The sequence below is a fragment of the Eleutherodactylus coqui genome, chromosome 4 (assembly GCF_035609145.1).
Source record: "Eleutherodactylus coqui strain aEleCoq1 chromosome 4, aEleCoq1.hap1, whole genome shotgun sequence".
NCBI classification, from domain to species: domain Eukaryota; kingdom Metazoa; phylum Chordata; class Amphibia; order Anura; family Eleutherodactylidae; genus Eleutherodactylus; species Eleutherodactylus coqui.
In genome coordinates, this window is record NC_089840.1 from 35,463,637 (window position 1) to 35,481,659 (window position 18,023).

The window sequence follows — 18,023 nt, forward strand, 5'->3', positions numbered from 1 at the left end:
TTTTAACCCACTACAAACATGTCCAACCATTTTTTACCGCTGTCCTAAATGACATTTTGAGTTGTCAGAACATCCCGTCAACTTTTGGCTTTCACTTTGCGCATATATATGAGCGCCCCGCTCACTGGTGGAGCAGGGGGGCACTTACTTATCCACCCCATCACCATCCACTGCTAGAGAGCTGGAGAACACTACTCACGGACGCCACGCCAATTATTTATTCGTATCCCAGCAACCATTCATGACGGCAGCCAATAACGGACCGCGAACCTCTGACGCCAGGAGGCGCATTGATCTCTCTGTCAAGTTAATGAGAAAATAATCCTAAGGATTTCCTGGTCAACCGGTTGCGGAAAGGCAACGGTTAGTTATGACACTGAAGCTTCCGTCTCTTCCCGGGCTACCGGGATCTTGGTGGCCACGGCTGGAGGAGGTCATCTAAACGGTGCAATGGCGGAGGCAGAAAGTGATTCGTCCGTGTGCGCTATATAAGAGCGGAGCGAGTGGAGTTAGACGTCTGTCAGCGGAGAGTCGCTGCAGCTGCCGGAGATCAGAGCCAGAACTCAACGCAACCCTGGGCTGGTGAGTGTCAGCGGGAGGAGAGAGCGCCGGCATGTGTGATATAACCGTGTATACTGGGCAGAGCTCTGTCATACATTATAATCTTCTACACCGTTATACATATATAATAATGCTATAATGTATAGTATAACGGTGCCGTATACGATAGCTTAGTGTCTTATATAGCTCTGGTTGCGTAATACTATATAACGTGCAGTTCCTTCTGACTCCCCGTAGTTATTAGTTTTCCATCTGGGAACAGTTTGTACCATACGCCCCCCCCCCACACCCCCTCCCAGCTGTTACAGATATATATCCTCCGGCTGGCTCGTACGCAGTACTTGGGGGTCTCTCTGTATTAGTTCACTTTAGGACAAATTCATCTTTCTGGATTTTATTCTGCAGTCTCTCCCCCTACAGATGATGACCCCCAAACTACTGTTGTGGGCAGGAAGAGGTTAAGCCTGGGCCAATCCTCTCATCTGATAAGTCTTATCACCCCGTTTTGGGCACGCTGCCCCAGCCGTCTCCTCTTAACCCGTTAGTGTAACCGTGGTGTGTGCCTGATGGGGGTCACTATCCCCCCCAGCATCATAAATACTCAGTGAAGCCCCCTGATTATTTGACAGCTGTCAGTTCTGCAGGGGTTAATGTACGCAGCACACGCTGCAGCCTCATATGTACATGGAACGTTTCAGGTTGTAGTATTGCAGTATATCGCTGCAGCATGGTGCCTCATAATGACCCCGGACCCCTGAGAAAGCTGCGGCCCACTGGTTGCATTTGGGGCCCCAGAGGTTAGGGGCCTCACCCTCATGTGACTGCTGGGGTTGACTTTTCCTCTTTCCCCATGTGGGCGTCCGGTTTCCTTATGGCCCGGGAACGGATGACTCTTACTCTCCACTGACGCTGAGAAACTATCTGCACCCAGTAATTCGGTTATGGGGGATTCCCACTATTATAGCTTTTTAGGTGACTCAGAGGAAGCGCCACGATGAGCGTGGAGATCGAGGAATTAGTGATGTAATACTGAGACCACCATCTGTGGGGGAGGGGAACTGGGGGACCTGTATGCTGAGTTTGGGGGGAGCAGAGGAAGTCTGCATGCAAGGACTTGTACCTAACGGGAGGCAGTCTGTCCCCGGCTGCATGTCACACAAATGGCGCAGGCTGCCGCTCTCTAGTTATTGCAGAACTACAATTCCCAGCATGCCTGGATAACAGCTGGAGATCTTGATACATTGTAACAAACCAGCAGCTGTGTGGATGTTCCAGTTTTAAATCTTAACAATGTATATAAACTCCTCAACAACTTCACTCTCTCTGCTTGCTGTCAGTGAATTGGAGATGTAGTGACCTCCGATGACGGATTTGTTGGTTCTGTATGGGGGTTGTTCTCAGCCGAGGGTCTCTTCCCGGTTCTGGTGCCGTTCTCATCTTGTCGGTGCCGGGTCCTGTTGTCCATATTTGCAGCGCTGCGGCCTCAGTTAGCACTATATATAGCCGGGGGCCGCCGTTCTAGGAGCCCTGATACAAACTATTAAAATAGTCTGTGTGTCAAGTGTGACCCTCATCAGGACTGTCATGGCGGACACGACCTGCGCTGACGTCAGGAATTCCGATGCTTCACTACTTGCACAACATTTTCTAAATGCCTTGCTCGTCTGACCAAGTACTCCAGTCACATCTAGAGCTGCGTTAACACTTCCTCTTGGCTGGTCGGTTATATGAGATGTATGCCTAGTATTACAGCCGCTCAGATAACTTGCTAGGGGAAGTCAGCAGAACTATGAATGCAGCTCTGGAGTAGCCTATGGGCACATTAATGCGCGATCCTGGGTCTTGTAACAGAGGCTGACCTTCTGCGGGGTCTGGGGTATCTGTCCCTGCTGCCCATGTGTTCTGGAGAGAAGATGATGGGAGTTGTCCTTGACCTTCAGCTTGTGTTCCCACTGACGGACTACAACTCCCTTCAGTGCAATGTCAGATCTGAAGCCTGGGGGCTCTTGTTCTGTCAGGACGTCCTTATGATGGATCGTTGTTCTGCATCAGACCTAATGTACAGCTTTACATGTGGACCCCATCTGGTAGCAACTAATGGAATTTTGACCGCAGCTCTGGATGTGACTGGAGTATAAAGCTCAAGATCAGCAAAGTAGTGAATTAACCTGTAGAATAGTTAGAAGTGGTGACAGATGGTATCAAAGGGGTTAAGCAGAACTCCTCAGTGTAGTGACTCTTCCTCCACAAGTGGTGAAGCGGCACAGCATACCTCCGACCCTCACTTTGTCACCTCTCCAGCACCGATATAATTGAGTATCGGTTCGTTCACTGGCTATTCTGGGAATGCTGTAGGTGATGCCGCTGAGTCTGCTGCCTACAGGTGTAGCTTGTAGCTTCCAGACCCCCACATCTATACTGCCCTCTAGAGTTCATTACAGTTTCTCTAAATTCTGGGTCTACAGTATATGGTGGTAACAGATGTGTAGCGCACAGCTCTCTTCTGCCCAGGCCAATGCACTCTATTTCCATTCTTCGCCATTCAAGATCTGCTAGCTGTCAGTGACTGGAACAACCCAGAGGCTGGAAGCTTGTCATGTGTTGAATTTGATACAATGTAACAGTCTGACATTTTAGGTCATTTTGCTGAGATTGGACACATTTGTAGCAAAACCTTAGCTTTGTGACAGTGTTAGAGTGACTGACAGCAAGAAGATATATTGAAAATGCCGACTACCTGAAAGTCTTCACAACCTACAGAATCTTTATTACACAATGCAAAAATTAGCAGAGCAGCGCTCATCATACAGCTGCTCATCACACAGCCACGTGTCATGGGTTCACTGTTGCAGCCTCGGCAGTGACTTGTGTAATCAGGTCAATGTATAGCTGTGACGCTGTGGGAGGAGTCTCTGTCTGCGCCTCCGGAAGACAATGTGTTAGGCTATGTTCACACAGCGGATCTCGCAAAACGGACAAAAATTTGCGCCAAAATCTGCCTAAATAAATCCCACGAACACTCTTGGTTTTTGGGTGCAGTTTTTGCATTTAAGGCATATTTTGAAGCCCCATTAATTTTTATAGCAAAAAAATTGGAAAAGGGGTGTAACATTCACTGACAGACAGCAGAGGACGTAATCTCTGTCCGGCTTTTACATGGTAAAAGCACAGAGTATGACCCGACAGTCATCCATAATCACTCAGTGCATGAAGGCGGAGTGGGGTGGGGATCATTCCGGCAGCCCACCTCCATTCGGAGTAAACAGGCAGTCATTCATAGATGAACGATCTTCATTCCGTTTTTATGCATGCATAAACTGAATATTGAATGTGAATGTGAATGAATTCTCGTTCGTCGTTCAGTCCGTGTGCGCATTTACACTGTGCAACACAATTTATGTAATAGATTAGCAGGGCTAGGATTGTCCGCACTGGGATACAAGAGTAAGAAACTCTCAGTAGTGAGAAGTATTGATTGGGTTTGCAAAATAAGGAAGCAGACAAAACTGTTCATTCATTGACAGCAAGCAGATGTCTGGACATGGTGAAGACTTTATTTGAAAGTAGCAGAATTGCATTAAGGAGTGCCGGCACTTTCACTCTGGAGCTCGTGGGCCGTTTTTGGCTCCTTCTAGCAGCTGAAGACAGCCATATGCAGCCCCATATAGGGCTTATATAGCGCTACACTGGGCTATCTTCATCTTCTGGGAGGAGACGAGAATGGCCAACGGAGCACGAGCTCCAGAGTGAAAGTGCCGCCACTCCTTAAGCTGTATGCACACACCGGACTGGACCGGCCCTTAAGGACTCATGAGCCGAGTATCGTGCACCGGGTCTGGTTCCTGGCACAGGATGCCATGTCTATACCTCTATGGCTGCAGCTCAGATTAGACATGTGTGGACTTGTCAGCTGGCGTAGCAGGGGGCACAAGCTGAACCACTGAAACGGCCCAGATGGAGACCTGATGTGCCCTGTGCCAGGATGCGGTTCTGTCATCCCCATGCCACCTCTGACCTATATATTAGGTGATCTCTGCTGCGACGCTGACTAAACACTTATCTGCAGTGTATAACGGGTCACACTGCACTAAATGTAGTCTATTGCTCTCTGGTGTCAGCAATCTGAGGCTGCCTGCAGTGCTCAGACTGATGCCAGCTTCTGCACTTACAGATGCTTGAGATGCCCGTCTGCTGCTCAGTGAATGTGGGTTTGGGAAGACATTCTTGTTGGCACCCTGAGCTTCCAGCTCTGGAGATCTGTGACTCTGTGCCAGGGGTGCTATTAAAAGCCGTAGAGTTGGCCGGGGTACATGCAGTCACTACATGGGTCATGTTCTAGTGTCGTCAGTGTAAGCAGAGCTGTCACTGACCCTTTATATAGCCTGGTAATGCTGCAGTGCCCAGAATGTGGGCTTATACTATGTGTGCCTTCTTGCCATGCGTGACTGCGCCCAAATGAAATGACCAAGGCCAGATGAAAGCTGCCTACAGTACAGAGCAGCCATTTAGAATACCCCCACCTCGCTGATGTTAACCCACCCTTCGTGGAGACCCTGTGGCAAAACTTTTTATGCCATGCCCCTTTTACATTAGGCTATGCAATTTGTATCCCCTCACTGTAATGGTGCTCTTTAGTGACCCCTTCTAGGAACAGAGCCTCTTAGTGATCCCTGCACAGTAGTGGCATATCTGTAAATAGTCAGATACCGGCTCTACATAGTGATAGTGATTACAGTGCAGTTACCTCCAGTAATCACAGATGGTCTTTTCTCTGATGGTGTTCGCTCTCACTTTTCTTCTCTATCAGACCCAGACCGTCATGATGATTTTTCCTGGTCACATCTTGGCTCTGCAGAATTTGACACAAATCGGTCTCCTTACTTTTCATCACCTTCCTTATGTTTTTCACACCCCTATGCAATCTATACTGTCCCAATTAGTAATAAGGCCCCATACAGTAAATGCTGTTTTTTCCCCTTATCAGCAATATTACCTCTTCTGTTCCTGTGAATAATAATGCCCTTTTGCTGCACTTATGAGTAATAATGCCATCTTTTTAACGCCATAATTACTTATGCCACTTTTTCAGCCCTTCACAGTAATGGTGCCCCTTTTTGTTCTGGTAAAAAACATATTCACCTGTTGCACACTCGCCAAGACGCCCGGAACTAATAATACCCTGGGGTCCGGAGCCAGTTCTCCAATTGCGCCAATGATAATTCAGCTGGTACATCCTGCAAGGGGTGCAACAACTTCACTGCTCTATACAACATAACATTGCCTGCATGACCACCAGCTCACCAGGGTTAACAGGTCTCAGTTAGTACCGTGTTTTCCCAAAAATAAGCCCTACTATGATTTTCAGGGGCTTGAAATATAACCCTAGACCCCAAAAATAAGCCCTAGCTAAACTACATGAAAAAAAACATCAATACTCACCTGGCCCACGGCGTCCGAGTGCCTTGCGCTGGTTCCCGGCGCTGTGGTAGGCTGCCGTGTTCTCTGCACTGACAAATCACTTTCTTTCTGGTGACGGGGCTTTGAATACCCTGCCTCCAGCAAAGCGAGTGCTGTGATTGGATGGGGTGCCAGCCAATCAGAACTGATGCTCAATCATTCACAGCCATTTAGTGAATGACATCACTGAATGTCTGTGATTGGTACATCGAGCCCCGGCTCTGATTGGCTGCTGATCGATCCAATCACAATACTCGTTTGCTGGAGCACGAGGGACTCAGACACCGTGGGCCAGGTGAGTATAAGCCCACCCCCACCCCCCCTTTGAAAATAAGACACTGTGCCTGTTTGGGGGAAAAATTGATGTAAGACACTGTTGCCTGTTGTTTCCCCTTAAAGCTCAATAGGTAGCCAAAATCCCCATTATGTGTCCATGACAACTGGTTCAGAGCAATTGACTCTTTGTTGTTGCTCATTAAACCTTGGACTAATTGTGATGAGATCGGGGACTTTGTCCAGATAGCAGAGATGTCAGAGCTTCCAGCTGTTACATGCTGAAGTCCTGCGGTGAAACGCATCAGTTTAGCCTTAACTTACAAGAGATACAGTTTTATCCATTTAACTTGCTTGTGTGCAGGACGTTTCTCAGGAGCCATACAAGATTGGACATTTCTAATCCAGTCACATCTGGAGCTGCATTCCTAATTCTGCTTTCTGCCATTTGCATTTAACCGTTTCCAATCCAATTTGTATCCTGGTTTTCCTAGGGGGCTTACTCTTTTTCTGCCGTTATACAACGGCGCTATATGCTGGCTAAAGCCAGTACTGCATGAGGTGACACGTTGGATAGGCTCCGACAGCAAAGAGGCTGGCAATATACAGTAAGAGAACCCTGACAGACGTCTTTCAAGCTGTACAGCCTTAAATCATAATGTCTTTAGACGTCAGACAGTGGATTGGAAAGGGTTAAGGGTGACTAACTCTGATATCCTGTAGCACTGAATCAGCTATAGCTTGAAGTCAGAAGGAGAACTGTAATTGCAGCTCTGGATATGACTAAAGCAAAGGTAACATCACTTAGCTTGGTAGTGTAGACTATCTGAGTTCTGTGGTTGGTCCTACAAATGCTATCTTGTCTGTCTTAATCTTTTTCTCTAGCACTGACCAGTCTTCCTCTTTACCCCGCAGTGATACAAGAACCATGGCAAGCCAAGGAAGTGATGCCACCATCTCCAAAGCCCGCAGTGTCCTCACCTGGGAGCAAGTTGACCGTCTGAACAGTTTCCTCACAGAAGTGGTTCCCATCCACGGACGTGGAAACTTTCCCACCTTGAAGATCACTCTGAAGGACATCGTGCAGATGGTTCGCAGCCGACTGGAGGACGCCGGGATCAAAGTGAAAGACGTCCGGCTCAATGGCTCAGCTGCCAGCCATGTCTTGGTGAAGGACAACGGTCTTGGGTACAAAGACCTGGATTTGATTTTTGGGGTTACCATTTCCTCCGAGGCAGACTTTCAGCTTGTTAAAGATGTCGTCATAGGTTTACTCCTCAACTTTTTACCCAAGGGGGTCAACAAGGAGAAGATCAGCCCGGTGACCCTGAAAGAGGCCTATGTGCAGAAGCTGGTGAAGGTGTTCACAGATTCCGACCGCTGGAGTCTCATCTCCCTGTCCAACAATGACGGGAGGAACATTGAGCTCAAATTCGTCAACTCCATCCGCCGCCAGTTTGAGTTTAGCGTGGACTCTTTCCAGATCGTGCTCGATTCTCTGCTCTTCTACTACGACTGCTCGAAGAACCCCATGTCCGAGCACTTCCACCCCACCGTCATTGGGGAGAGCATGTTTGGGGACTTTGAAGCTGCCTTGGGCCACCTCCGAAACAAGCAGATCGCTACCAAGAAACCAGAGGAAATCCGAGGAGGTGGCCTGATGAAGTACAGCAATCTGCTGGTGCGGGACTTTAAGCCAGCGGACAAGGAGCAGATCAAGTCCCTGGAGCGCTACATGTGCTCCCGCTTCTTCATCGACTTCTCTGACATCTTTGAGCAGCAACGGAAAATGGAGTCTTATCTCCAAAATCACTTCATCGGGGAGGAGAAAAGCAAATACGACTACCTGATGATTCTTCGCAAGGTGGTGAACGAGAGCACGGTGTGCCTGATGGGACACGAGCGTAGACAGACTCTAAACCTCATCTCCCTGTTGGCCCTCAGGGTCCTTGCCGAGCAGAACATTATACCCAATGCCACAAATGTCACCTGCTACTACCAGCCCGCCCCATACGTCAGTGATGCCAACTTCAGCAACTACTACATCGCCAACACATCCGTCTCTTACAGTCAGTCCTACCCAACGTGGCTGCCATGCAGTTAGAAAAGACTACAAGAGACCTCGGGGGTATTGGACCATTTATTGTCTATTGAGCCTTCATTACTGGAATGCATCCAAGAGCCCACTCCACTGCAAAAGTATGTGCCCCCATGAGCCATTCTGAATGTACACAGCTGAGGTCTGATCATGAACCTTTTTCCAATCTTATCTGTTACCGCTAATACTGTGATCGTGTTCAACAATCACTGACCTCTGTTATGTGGGACTTCCAATTATCATGGAGGCCACTCTGAGTATTAAAAATCTATCAGTGTTTTTTTTGCCTGGACAAGCCCATAACCTCCAGCAGGGGGCATGAACTATGTTTTTTCCTCTACCTCTGTGGCTTGGGGGCTGTGAAGGGCTGTGGGACCTTAAAAGAAAAAAAAAGGAAAAAAGTTTAAAACAAAAAAATTACCAAAAAGTGATCTTGTGTTTATTTATTGTAAAAAAAAAAATAAAACCAAAAATAATACAAAATGTAAAAAAATGTTAGAAGAGTGTTACTTTAGTGTGCTGTGTGAGCGGTAGGAGCTCGATGTGAAGCACTATTTATGTTGCAGTTTGTCAGTTGGGGGTGCTTGTGCCTTACCGGCTGCGCCGTGTTTCGGTGAGGGCCTCTTGGTGGGTTGTTGGCTGCTGACCAGGTGCAAACTGGTTTTTGTTTCGTGGCTTTGGATTTGAAAAGACTGCAGGTGATTCATTAAGGGTGAATGCCCACGGACGGATTTCTACAGTGTTTCCGGTGGCAGAAATCAGCGCATGAATTCCACAGCTATTAGGTTCTACTGAACCTAATAGCTTTCTGCCTGCCAGTGCTCACATGCGGAATTCTACCGCAGATTTCCGCAGTGGGAAATAAATCGCGGCACGGTCTATTTGCTGCGGATTTATGCTGCGGGAGGTTTCCATTAATATAGCATTAATGGAGACTGCGGAAATCCATGCAGAATTCCGCAACCACTCGCAGGCACTTCTTTGTTTTTAATCGCGGTACTCCCGAGGCGTAAATCCGCGGGCGTATCCTGCGACGCTCATGGAGATGAGCCCTTATTTTGGGTTGTATTTTATTACCCTTCATCCATTGCAGCATCAGGAAACAGAAAAGCAGCAAAAATGTCAAGGAGTGTCGGCAGATGAACTACTCTACACACTGTATAAGGGATGAAGTCATGGGGGTCACAGACTGTCAGGAAGACTTCTTGTGGCCACGAATCATCTCAGCACACTCTCGCCATTCTTCCTTTACCCACAATGAACTTCTTAGTAATCCCTCATAGTACTAGTGCCTTCTCTGTGGCCCCACAAATTTATAATGTCCCCACTGTGGCCCCTTTTAGTAATAGTGCCCCCCCAATAGTAATATTGCCTCCCTTCAGTGGCCCTAACAGTTAAAGATTCCCCCTCAGCTGCCCCAACTAGTTATAGTACCTCCCCTCAGTGGTCCCAATAGTAGTAGTGCCTTCTGTCAGTGGTTCCATCTAGTAATAGTTCCTCCCCACAATGGCCCCAATAGTATTAGTGCCCCCAATAATAATTGTGCCCCCCTCAGGGGGCCCCAAATAGTAATATGGCCCCTCTTGACCTCGACCTCTGACCAGGCAGAGCTGCTTTTGCTCACTAAAGCCCCTATCCAGACACTGCCCTTCTCTACTCATAGAACATCCTGACTCCTCCCACCTATGCCTGCGCTGTATACAAAAGTGCATGCGCCAGGAGAACAGTCAGGGTGTTCTCTGATACAGCAGTGCAGCATCTGGAGCGGGCTATCAGTGAGTTAAAGGAGCTACTTGTAGTGCCCTCGCCCGGCCGGAGCAGCTAAGTGTTTTTTGACGGTTAATTAATGTTGGCAGTAAAAAAGTAATTACTGGCACTGGCTTCTGGACAGAATTACCGGTCAAGTGGGTTATTTGCCAGCTGGGTGGTAAGTATAACTGCACCCCAGCAATCAAGTCAGATAATCCACCCGACCTGACGTTACCCAGGCCTTCTAGGGAGCTACATAAAATAAGAGAACTCCAGATATTTAATACAGCAACTACCCTGTTTCCCTGAAAATACGACATACCCTGAAAATAAGACATAGCATGATTTTTCCAGAATTTTTGAGGATGCAAAATGATTTTTCTGGCTTTTTGAGGATGCTTGAAATATAAGCCCTACTCCAAAATTAAGCCCTGCTAACAGTTAATTAAAAAAGTCAATTTAAATAGTGTCCAGGCAGCTATACATGTAAAAAAATTAAACCTTTTTGAACAAAAATAATATAAGACACGGTCTTATTTTCAGGGAAACACGGTAGAGCTTATCTCCTGAAATACTGTGTGCAAGCTGGGGAGACCCTACCCCTTCTGCTATGCCACTGCCAGCCGGTGACCCCCCACATGGTCATCATACTTATCTCCTGAAATACTCTGTGCTTCTGTAAAGAGCGACGATCGTACGTTAGTTGTTTGCAGACATATCGTTCATAGAGGGGATCTCCATGCTAATTCTTCAAAAGTCATTCCAATATGAGCAGCTGTGACTTTACACCAGGCGACCTTTGATCAACCAGTGACTATTTTTGGTAAGCTGAAATAAAACGAGTAGCGACTTATCACCCTGTCGGTGACCATGTTTACATTTATCGACTAACGAGCCATTATTCGTCATCTCATGTAAAGTTATCTTTACTTTTGTAGCGCCCACAGGATCAGCACACCCCACCCCTGTCATGCTAAGACCCCTCCTCCTGGTTTTGCGGTTATGGTTAAGTTTTACTGCTGTCCTAAATGACATTTCTAGTTATCACAACATCCAATCAGCTTTTGGCTTTCCCTCTGCCCCCAAAAAATATATGAGCACTCTGATAACTGGTGGAGCAGGGGGGCACTTACTTATCCACCACATCACCACTCACTACTAGAGAGCAGGAAAACACTTCTCACAGACCCCATAGCCGTTATTTATTTGTTTCCCAGCAAGAATTCTTGACCGCAGCCAATCACAGACTGCGAACCTCTGATGTCAGGAGGCGTATTGATTTTTCTGTCAAGTCAATGAGAAAATAGTCCTAAGCAGCGTCAAATTCATTTTCACTGAGGGCCACATCAGCCTTATGGGTGTCTTCAAAGGGCCGGTTGTAATTGTAAGACAGTATAGTAATAGTGACGCCCATAGTGGCCGCTGTAGTAATAGAGACCCCAGTAGTAATAGGGTCCCCATAGTGTTCCCATTAGTAAGTGACCCCAGTAGTGATAGGGACCCCTATAGTGGCCCCAGTATTGATAGTAACCCCATAGTGGCCACAGTAGTAACAGTGACCCCAGTCATAATAGTGGCCCCATTAGTAAGTGACTCTAGTAATAACAATGACCCCCATAGTGGATCCAGTAGTGATAGTGACCCCCATAGTGGCCCCAGTGGTAACAGTGACCCCCATAGTGACCCCAGTAATAATAGTGACCCCAATAGTAAGTGACCACAGTAATCAGAGTGGCTCCAATAATAAAAGTGGTTTCCATAGTGGCCCCTGTAGTAATAGTGCCCCCCATAGTGACCCCAGTAATAATAGTGTCCCCCATAGTAGCCCCAGTAGTACGTGAGCACAGTAATGAGAGTGGCTTCAATAATAAGAGTGGCCCCAGTATTGTGACCCCCTTACTGACCCCAGTAATAATAGTGACCCCAATAATAAGCGAATTCAGTAATAGCAGTAACCCCCATAGTGGCCCCAGTAATAACAATGACCCCCTTAGTGGACCCAGTAGTGATAGTGACCCCCCCCATAGTGGCCCTAGTGGTAACAGAGACCACCATAGTGATCCCAGTAATAATAGTGATCCCAGTAGTAAGCGACTTCAGTAATCAGAGTGGCTCCAATAATAAGAGTGACCCCCATAGTGGTCCCGATAGTGATAGGGTCCCCCATTGTGGTCTCAGTAGTGATAGTGACCCCAGTAGTAAATGTGACCCCCTTAGTGGCCCCACTGGTAATAATGACCACCATTGTGACCTCAGTCATAATAGTGACCCCCACATCAGCCTCAGTAGTAATTGGCCCCTGGTCGGCCAGCATTCCTACAGGCATTCCACTCACCCAGCCGCTGCTGAGCCTGTAACCGCTGGCCTGTCCCCTCAGCATCCGCGCGGCATACAGGACAGCACACACAGACACGGCAGCGAAGAGGTCTGCAGTCACAGACTCTGCACCGCCGCCAGACCGGAGCTGCAGGCTGTGTGAGTGAAGTGGCTGTTAGGGCTCTTTCACACCAGTGTATATCGACCGCGCTTTCATGCCCAGCTGATATACGCTGCCCATCTGATGCATTGGTTTCCAATGCATCAGTGCAGATGGGTGTATTCTCGCAGCATAAAAATGGCCAGCCAGCCAAAATAGCGCATATGGTGTACATTCCGGATGGCCGTTTTTAAACCAGCTAGAAAAGATAGTTCTGGAACTATCTTCCCGGCCGAAATATGGCGGCAGCTTCCATAGCCTCCTATGGGAGCTGCTGGAGAAGGGAGGTGGAAGGGTGTTCAGCAGCGTGTCTGCTAAACTTCCACCCCCTTACCTTTTCCTCTCCTCCCCTTGTTGGCTGTTTGCAATGGGAGGGGGCGGGAGCTAGTGTGCTAAGCTCCTCCCCGTCCCACCCCTTCCCACTGCTGGCAGCCAACAAAGAGTGGAGAGGGCACTGGAGCTTAGCACACTAGCTCCCACCCTGTCTCGCCCCCTCCTCTTGCCAAGAGCCGTCGAGGGGGCAGAGAGGGGGGAAGGCAGTTTAGCAGAGACTGTCTCCCCCCACCTGATGGTATCCCGGGCTCGGTGTATATTTGTTGAACCGGGCCGTCTGAATGACCACATGGACGAGTGATGCAGCCATGACTTGGTCACGGCTGACTCTTGTTCACGCGATTTTTGGTTGCGCTGTGGCTGTGACACGGCCACTCGAGAATCACTGCGCCCGTGTGAAAGAGCCCTTAGGTTGTAGCATGGCTGGCGGGCCACATAAAATGAGGCAGCGAGCTGGATTCGGCCTGCAGGCCTTGTGTTTGACACGTGTGTCTTCAGGATTTCCCAATCAACCGGAAAGGCAACGGTTAGATATAACACTGAAGCTTTCGACTCTTCCCGGGCTACCAGGATCTTGGTGGCAGCAGCTGGAGGACGTAGACTGCCAGCAATGGCGGAATCACCTCCCGTGCTCCGGAATAAAGTCGGTTCGGGAGAGAACACTTCTACCATTCATGAACCCCTAAGGTGGAATTAAAGAACAACCCAAAGCCATGGCATGGGTTAACGCCGGAATGGAAGTTATCTCTGGTTACTAGAGTAGAGCTCTCAGAAATTGTATCTGTTATGACAAAGCATGTGGCATCCAGAATATTGCCCGGTATTTTGGACCTAAGGCTGGATTCCCACGAACGTATATCGGCTCGGTTTTCACGCCGGGCCGATATACGTTGTCCTCATCTGCAGGGGGGGGGGGATGGAAGAGCCAGGAGCAGGAACTGAGCTCCCGCCCCCCCCCCTCTCTGCCTCCTCTCCACCCCTCTGCACTATTTGCAATGAAAGGAGGCGGGACAGGGGTGGGACTAAGTTCCTCGAATTAGCCCCGCCCCATCCCGCCTCCTTTCATTGCAAATAGTGCAGAGGGGAGGAGAGGAGGCAGAGAGGGGGCGGGAGCTTAGTTCCTGCTCCTGGCTCTTCCATGCCCCCCCCCCCCTGCAGATGAGGACGACGTATATCGGCTCGGCATGAAAACCGAGCCGATATACGTTCGTGTGAATGCAGCCTCAGGACGCGACGATTTTTGGGGGATTTTCATCTTCACTTTTCAAAAGCCATAACTGTTTTATTTCTCCATTGACACGGCCGTATGAGCGCTTGTTTTCGGATGGCGAGTTGTGGTCTTTATCGGCACCATTTTTGGGTACATATAATGTGTTGTAAAACTTTAGATTTTTTTGTAGGGCAGGAATTTTGTTTGTTTTTTTTCACATTAATCATACCGCATTAATGACATGATACGGTTTTCTGCAGGTTGGTAAAATTATGACAATACCAAAATTATATATATATTTTTTAGGTTTTTCGACTTTTGCACAATAGAAACCCTTTTATTGGAAAATAATTTTTTTTGTTTGTAAGTCCCATAACTTTTTTACTTTTTGTCAACGGAGCTCTGTGGGGCTTATTTATTGTAGTACAACAAAAAGCATGACAAGCTGACGTACAGCTGAGAACATATGACTAAAGGGGCGCTTCACCCCAGTAACGGAAGCCGCCACATCGGTAGGAGAGGAGTTTACTCATATTGTCGGTGGGGCTCCAGCCCAAGGATGTGCTTGTTATTGGGGGAGTCTCTGAATCATTGAAATGGAGAATGAGAGTAAGTGTGGAGGGAGGGATGTGAGTGGGGAACCACACAGACCCCAAACCTTGTCCAATGTGCCTGTGCATTAGCGCCCAGCCATGTATAAATTATATAATTATACGGAATTGACCAATTTCCCCCACATTAACACTGACGGATTTCTATGATCCATCCAGCGTAGTGTTATGACTTTCCTAGCTAAAAAGATAAGTACCTCTCTCAAAACTATTCTAATATGGTGCTGCCATATCTCCTCCTCGAGTATCCCGAAGAGGCATATTTCAGGGTTTGAAGGGAGAGGGGTTTTCCAAAACTTTCGAGAGGAGGTCCGTGACCTCTCCTAGAAGCCTCGAATAACGGGACACTTCCAAATCATGTGCCGAAAATCAGCGGAGTCCATTGGGCATCTGATGCACTTAGATGATGAAGATCTGCCCATTCTCTGCAGCCTCACTGGAGGAAGGTAGCGCTGATGTATAATATACAATTGTATCAGCTTGTTATTAGCCGCAGGAGTAACAAAAATAGAGGGGATGCTACTGTGTTTCCCCGAAAATAGGCCTACCCTGATTTTTTGGGGGGAAGTTGGGGGGAAGTTGAAATATAATCCCTACCCCGAAAATTAGCCCTAGCTACACTACATAAAAAAAAGATATACATTACCTAGCAGGCGCTGTTCAGGTCCCTCCCATTAGTCTTACTTGCATTTCTCAACCGCCGACAGAAGTTCACTTGCTGGTAATGGGTTTTGTAAACCCCGCCTCCAGCAAGTGATTGCTCTGATTGGTTCTCAAGCGCTGATCACTGCAGCACTCGAGAACCAATCAAAGCTATCACTTGCTGGAGGCGGGGTCTACAAACCCTGTTACCAGCAAGCGATCTTCTGTTGGCGGCTGAGGACTGCAAGCAAGCCTGCTGGAACTCCAGTGACCAACGGGAAGGGCCCGGATGGCGCTTGCTAGGTAAGCAACCCTCCGAAAATAAGACCCTGTGCCTCTTTTGGAGCAAAAATGAATATAAGACAGGGTCTTATTTTCAGAGAAACACAGTAGATCTTGGAAGGATTCCTCTGTCAGAGTTGGTATCGGTGTTTTCCAGGGAAGTATTGTTGGAGGTCTTTGATACGACTAGATGGGAGTACAATATGGATATGAGGTCCTGTGGTCCTGGGGTTGTAGTATACCTATCAGGGGGTAGTGTGATATAGAGGGTCCCGCAGATGGGAATGGTGTCTGCAGCGCAGGTCTGATTTGTAGGAATCTGAAGAAATCTCAACGAGGAAGTTTGTATTTAGCTTGTAGTTCAAAGGAGGAGAAAGTGTTACAAGTGTACAGACCACCCAGAGTTCCATAGTTTTCTCACCCGGAGGTGTCCTGGAGGGGGAGCAGTTCTGTCAGACCAGGGTTATGCCATAAGGGGACCTCGGCCACAATATCTGAAAATGTATCAATTGATTTAGATTGTTTGTAAACATTAACGGACAGTTTATGTATTGGGAGCGTTATACAAGTTAGTGAGGAGGGAGACTCCAACACCGGCCACAGATTGGGCATTTTTAGGAAATTGGCCAAATATGACTCCGAAGTAGAGAGGGGTCATCTCCCAGCCGGCATCTTAAGTGGACCGATTGGCCAGCAGTGCAATATACCGTGTTCCCCCGAAAATAAGACCCGGTCTTATATTAACTTTTTCCCCAACAGAGGCACAATGTCTTATTTTCGGAGGGTTTCTTATACTTACCTAACTGGCGCTGACCCGGTCCCTCTTGCTGCGCTCCGGCAGTCTTCCGTGTCGTCCTCAGCGCCAACAGAGCGCTCTCTTCCTGGTAACGTGGGTTGAATACGCCGCCTCCAGCAAGAGATTGCTGTGATTGGCTCAGGACCGCGGCCTCAGCCAATTACAGCCATTTAGTGAATGATATCATTCAGCCACGCTGAACCTGCCATGCCGCGAGGAATTGAAAGCCGCGGCATGTCAATTGTAGGGCAGTTTCCACTGGGGGTCTCTTCTCTCTATGGGGAGAGATGGCCGCAGCAGAATAAGCCGCTTTCAAAACCTGCGCCAAAACCCACGGGACGTAAGTTGCGAAATCTTGCGAAATTCCCATGTGGTCTTGCTGTGAACATTCCGTGAGATTTCCACCCCCTGTGAACCGAGTTTATGGCCGGCTTCCCACTGGCGTACACGTATTTGCACGCGCCCGAGCGCTGCCTATTTGCAAAATCAACTACGCTTTTTTGAGCGCACATCGGCGTATTTCCCTGCACTTTTTAGCGTGAGAAACACGGAAATGTGAACGAACCCAGTGAATTGAATGCGTATTGTGTGCAAATCCGTCCGTGTGAATCCGGTCTGACTGCGGATTTACAGGCAGGTTTTAGGCCTCATGTCCACGGGGAAAATCAGATCCGCTGCAGATTCTACATGTAGAATCTGCAGCGGGTCCCTCCTGCCCCGCGGACATGAGCGCCGAAAATAAGAATTTAAAAGTATTTACCATCCGGCGCGGGCGGAGAAGATCAGCTGTTCCTCACGGCCGGATCTTCATTTTCGGCCGGCGGATGAATTCCTGACGCCGGCGGCACGTCGCCGGCACGTCGCCGACGTGCCGCGCGCATGCGCCGGGCACATCCGCCGAGCCGAAGCAAGGAAGATGCAGCCGTGAGGAACAGCTGACCTTCCCCGCCCGCGCCGGATGGTAAATACTTTAAATTCCTATTTTAGGTCTCCCGCGGATCCGGACGGCTTCCATAGGCTTCAATAGAAGCCCGCGGGAGCCGTCCCCGCGGGAGACCCGCACGAAAATGGAGCATGGTCCGGATTTTTCCATGCTCCATTTTTTTTTAAATCCCTTTTATTGACGATCCGCGGGTATTTATCTACCCGCGGGAGATCCGCTGCGGATCTTAAATCATATTTTGCCCGTGGACATGAGCCCTTAAGCCATTTTCAATTCCGCACCGAAATCCACCGGTTCTGCTCGGTGGGCCGGCTGCCGAGGACCCCGCCGGCTGAGGAGGGGGCGGGAGGCTGTCCGTCCGGCTCTCCACCAATCAGGCGGGAGCCCGGGAGCCCGGCACCGCCCTGTTAACTCTTTCTGTACCCCTGTAGTAAAGTCGGGTGGGCGGGAGGACACAGCAGCTCTCCGCCCCTCACCGCTCTGTTCTTGTACATGATTGGAGCGTCAATTCTAAACGGGGCGGAGTCATAAAGCGATTTGACCGCGTGCGGCATATAAGAGCGGAGCGGGCGGAGTCAGTCGTCTGTCAGCG

The 18,023-nt window shown here is 48.7% G+C and overlaps 1 protein-coding gene across 1 annotated transcript; it reads left to right on the top strand.

Moving 5' to 3' along the window:
• Positions 1 to 492: 492 nt before the first annotated feature.
• On the top strand, positions 493 to 8,821 carry LOC136625199 (terminal nucleotidyltransferase 5C-like). The gene is made up of 2 exons (XM_066599223.1): positions 493 to 582; positions 7,207 to 8,821. Exon 2 carries the CDS (start codon positions 7,220 to 7,222, stop codon positions 8,393 to 8,395), a length of 1,176 nt encoding a protein of 391 aa, XP_066455320.1. The 5' UTR covers positions 493 to 582; positions 7,207 to 7,219; the 3' UTR covers positions 8,396 to 8,821.
• Positions 8,822 to 18,023: the final 9,202 nt, after the last annotated feature.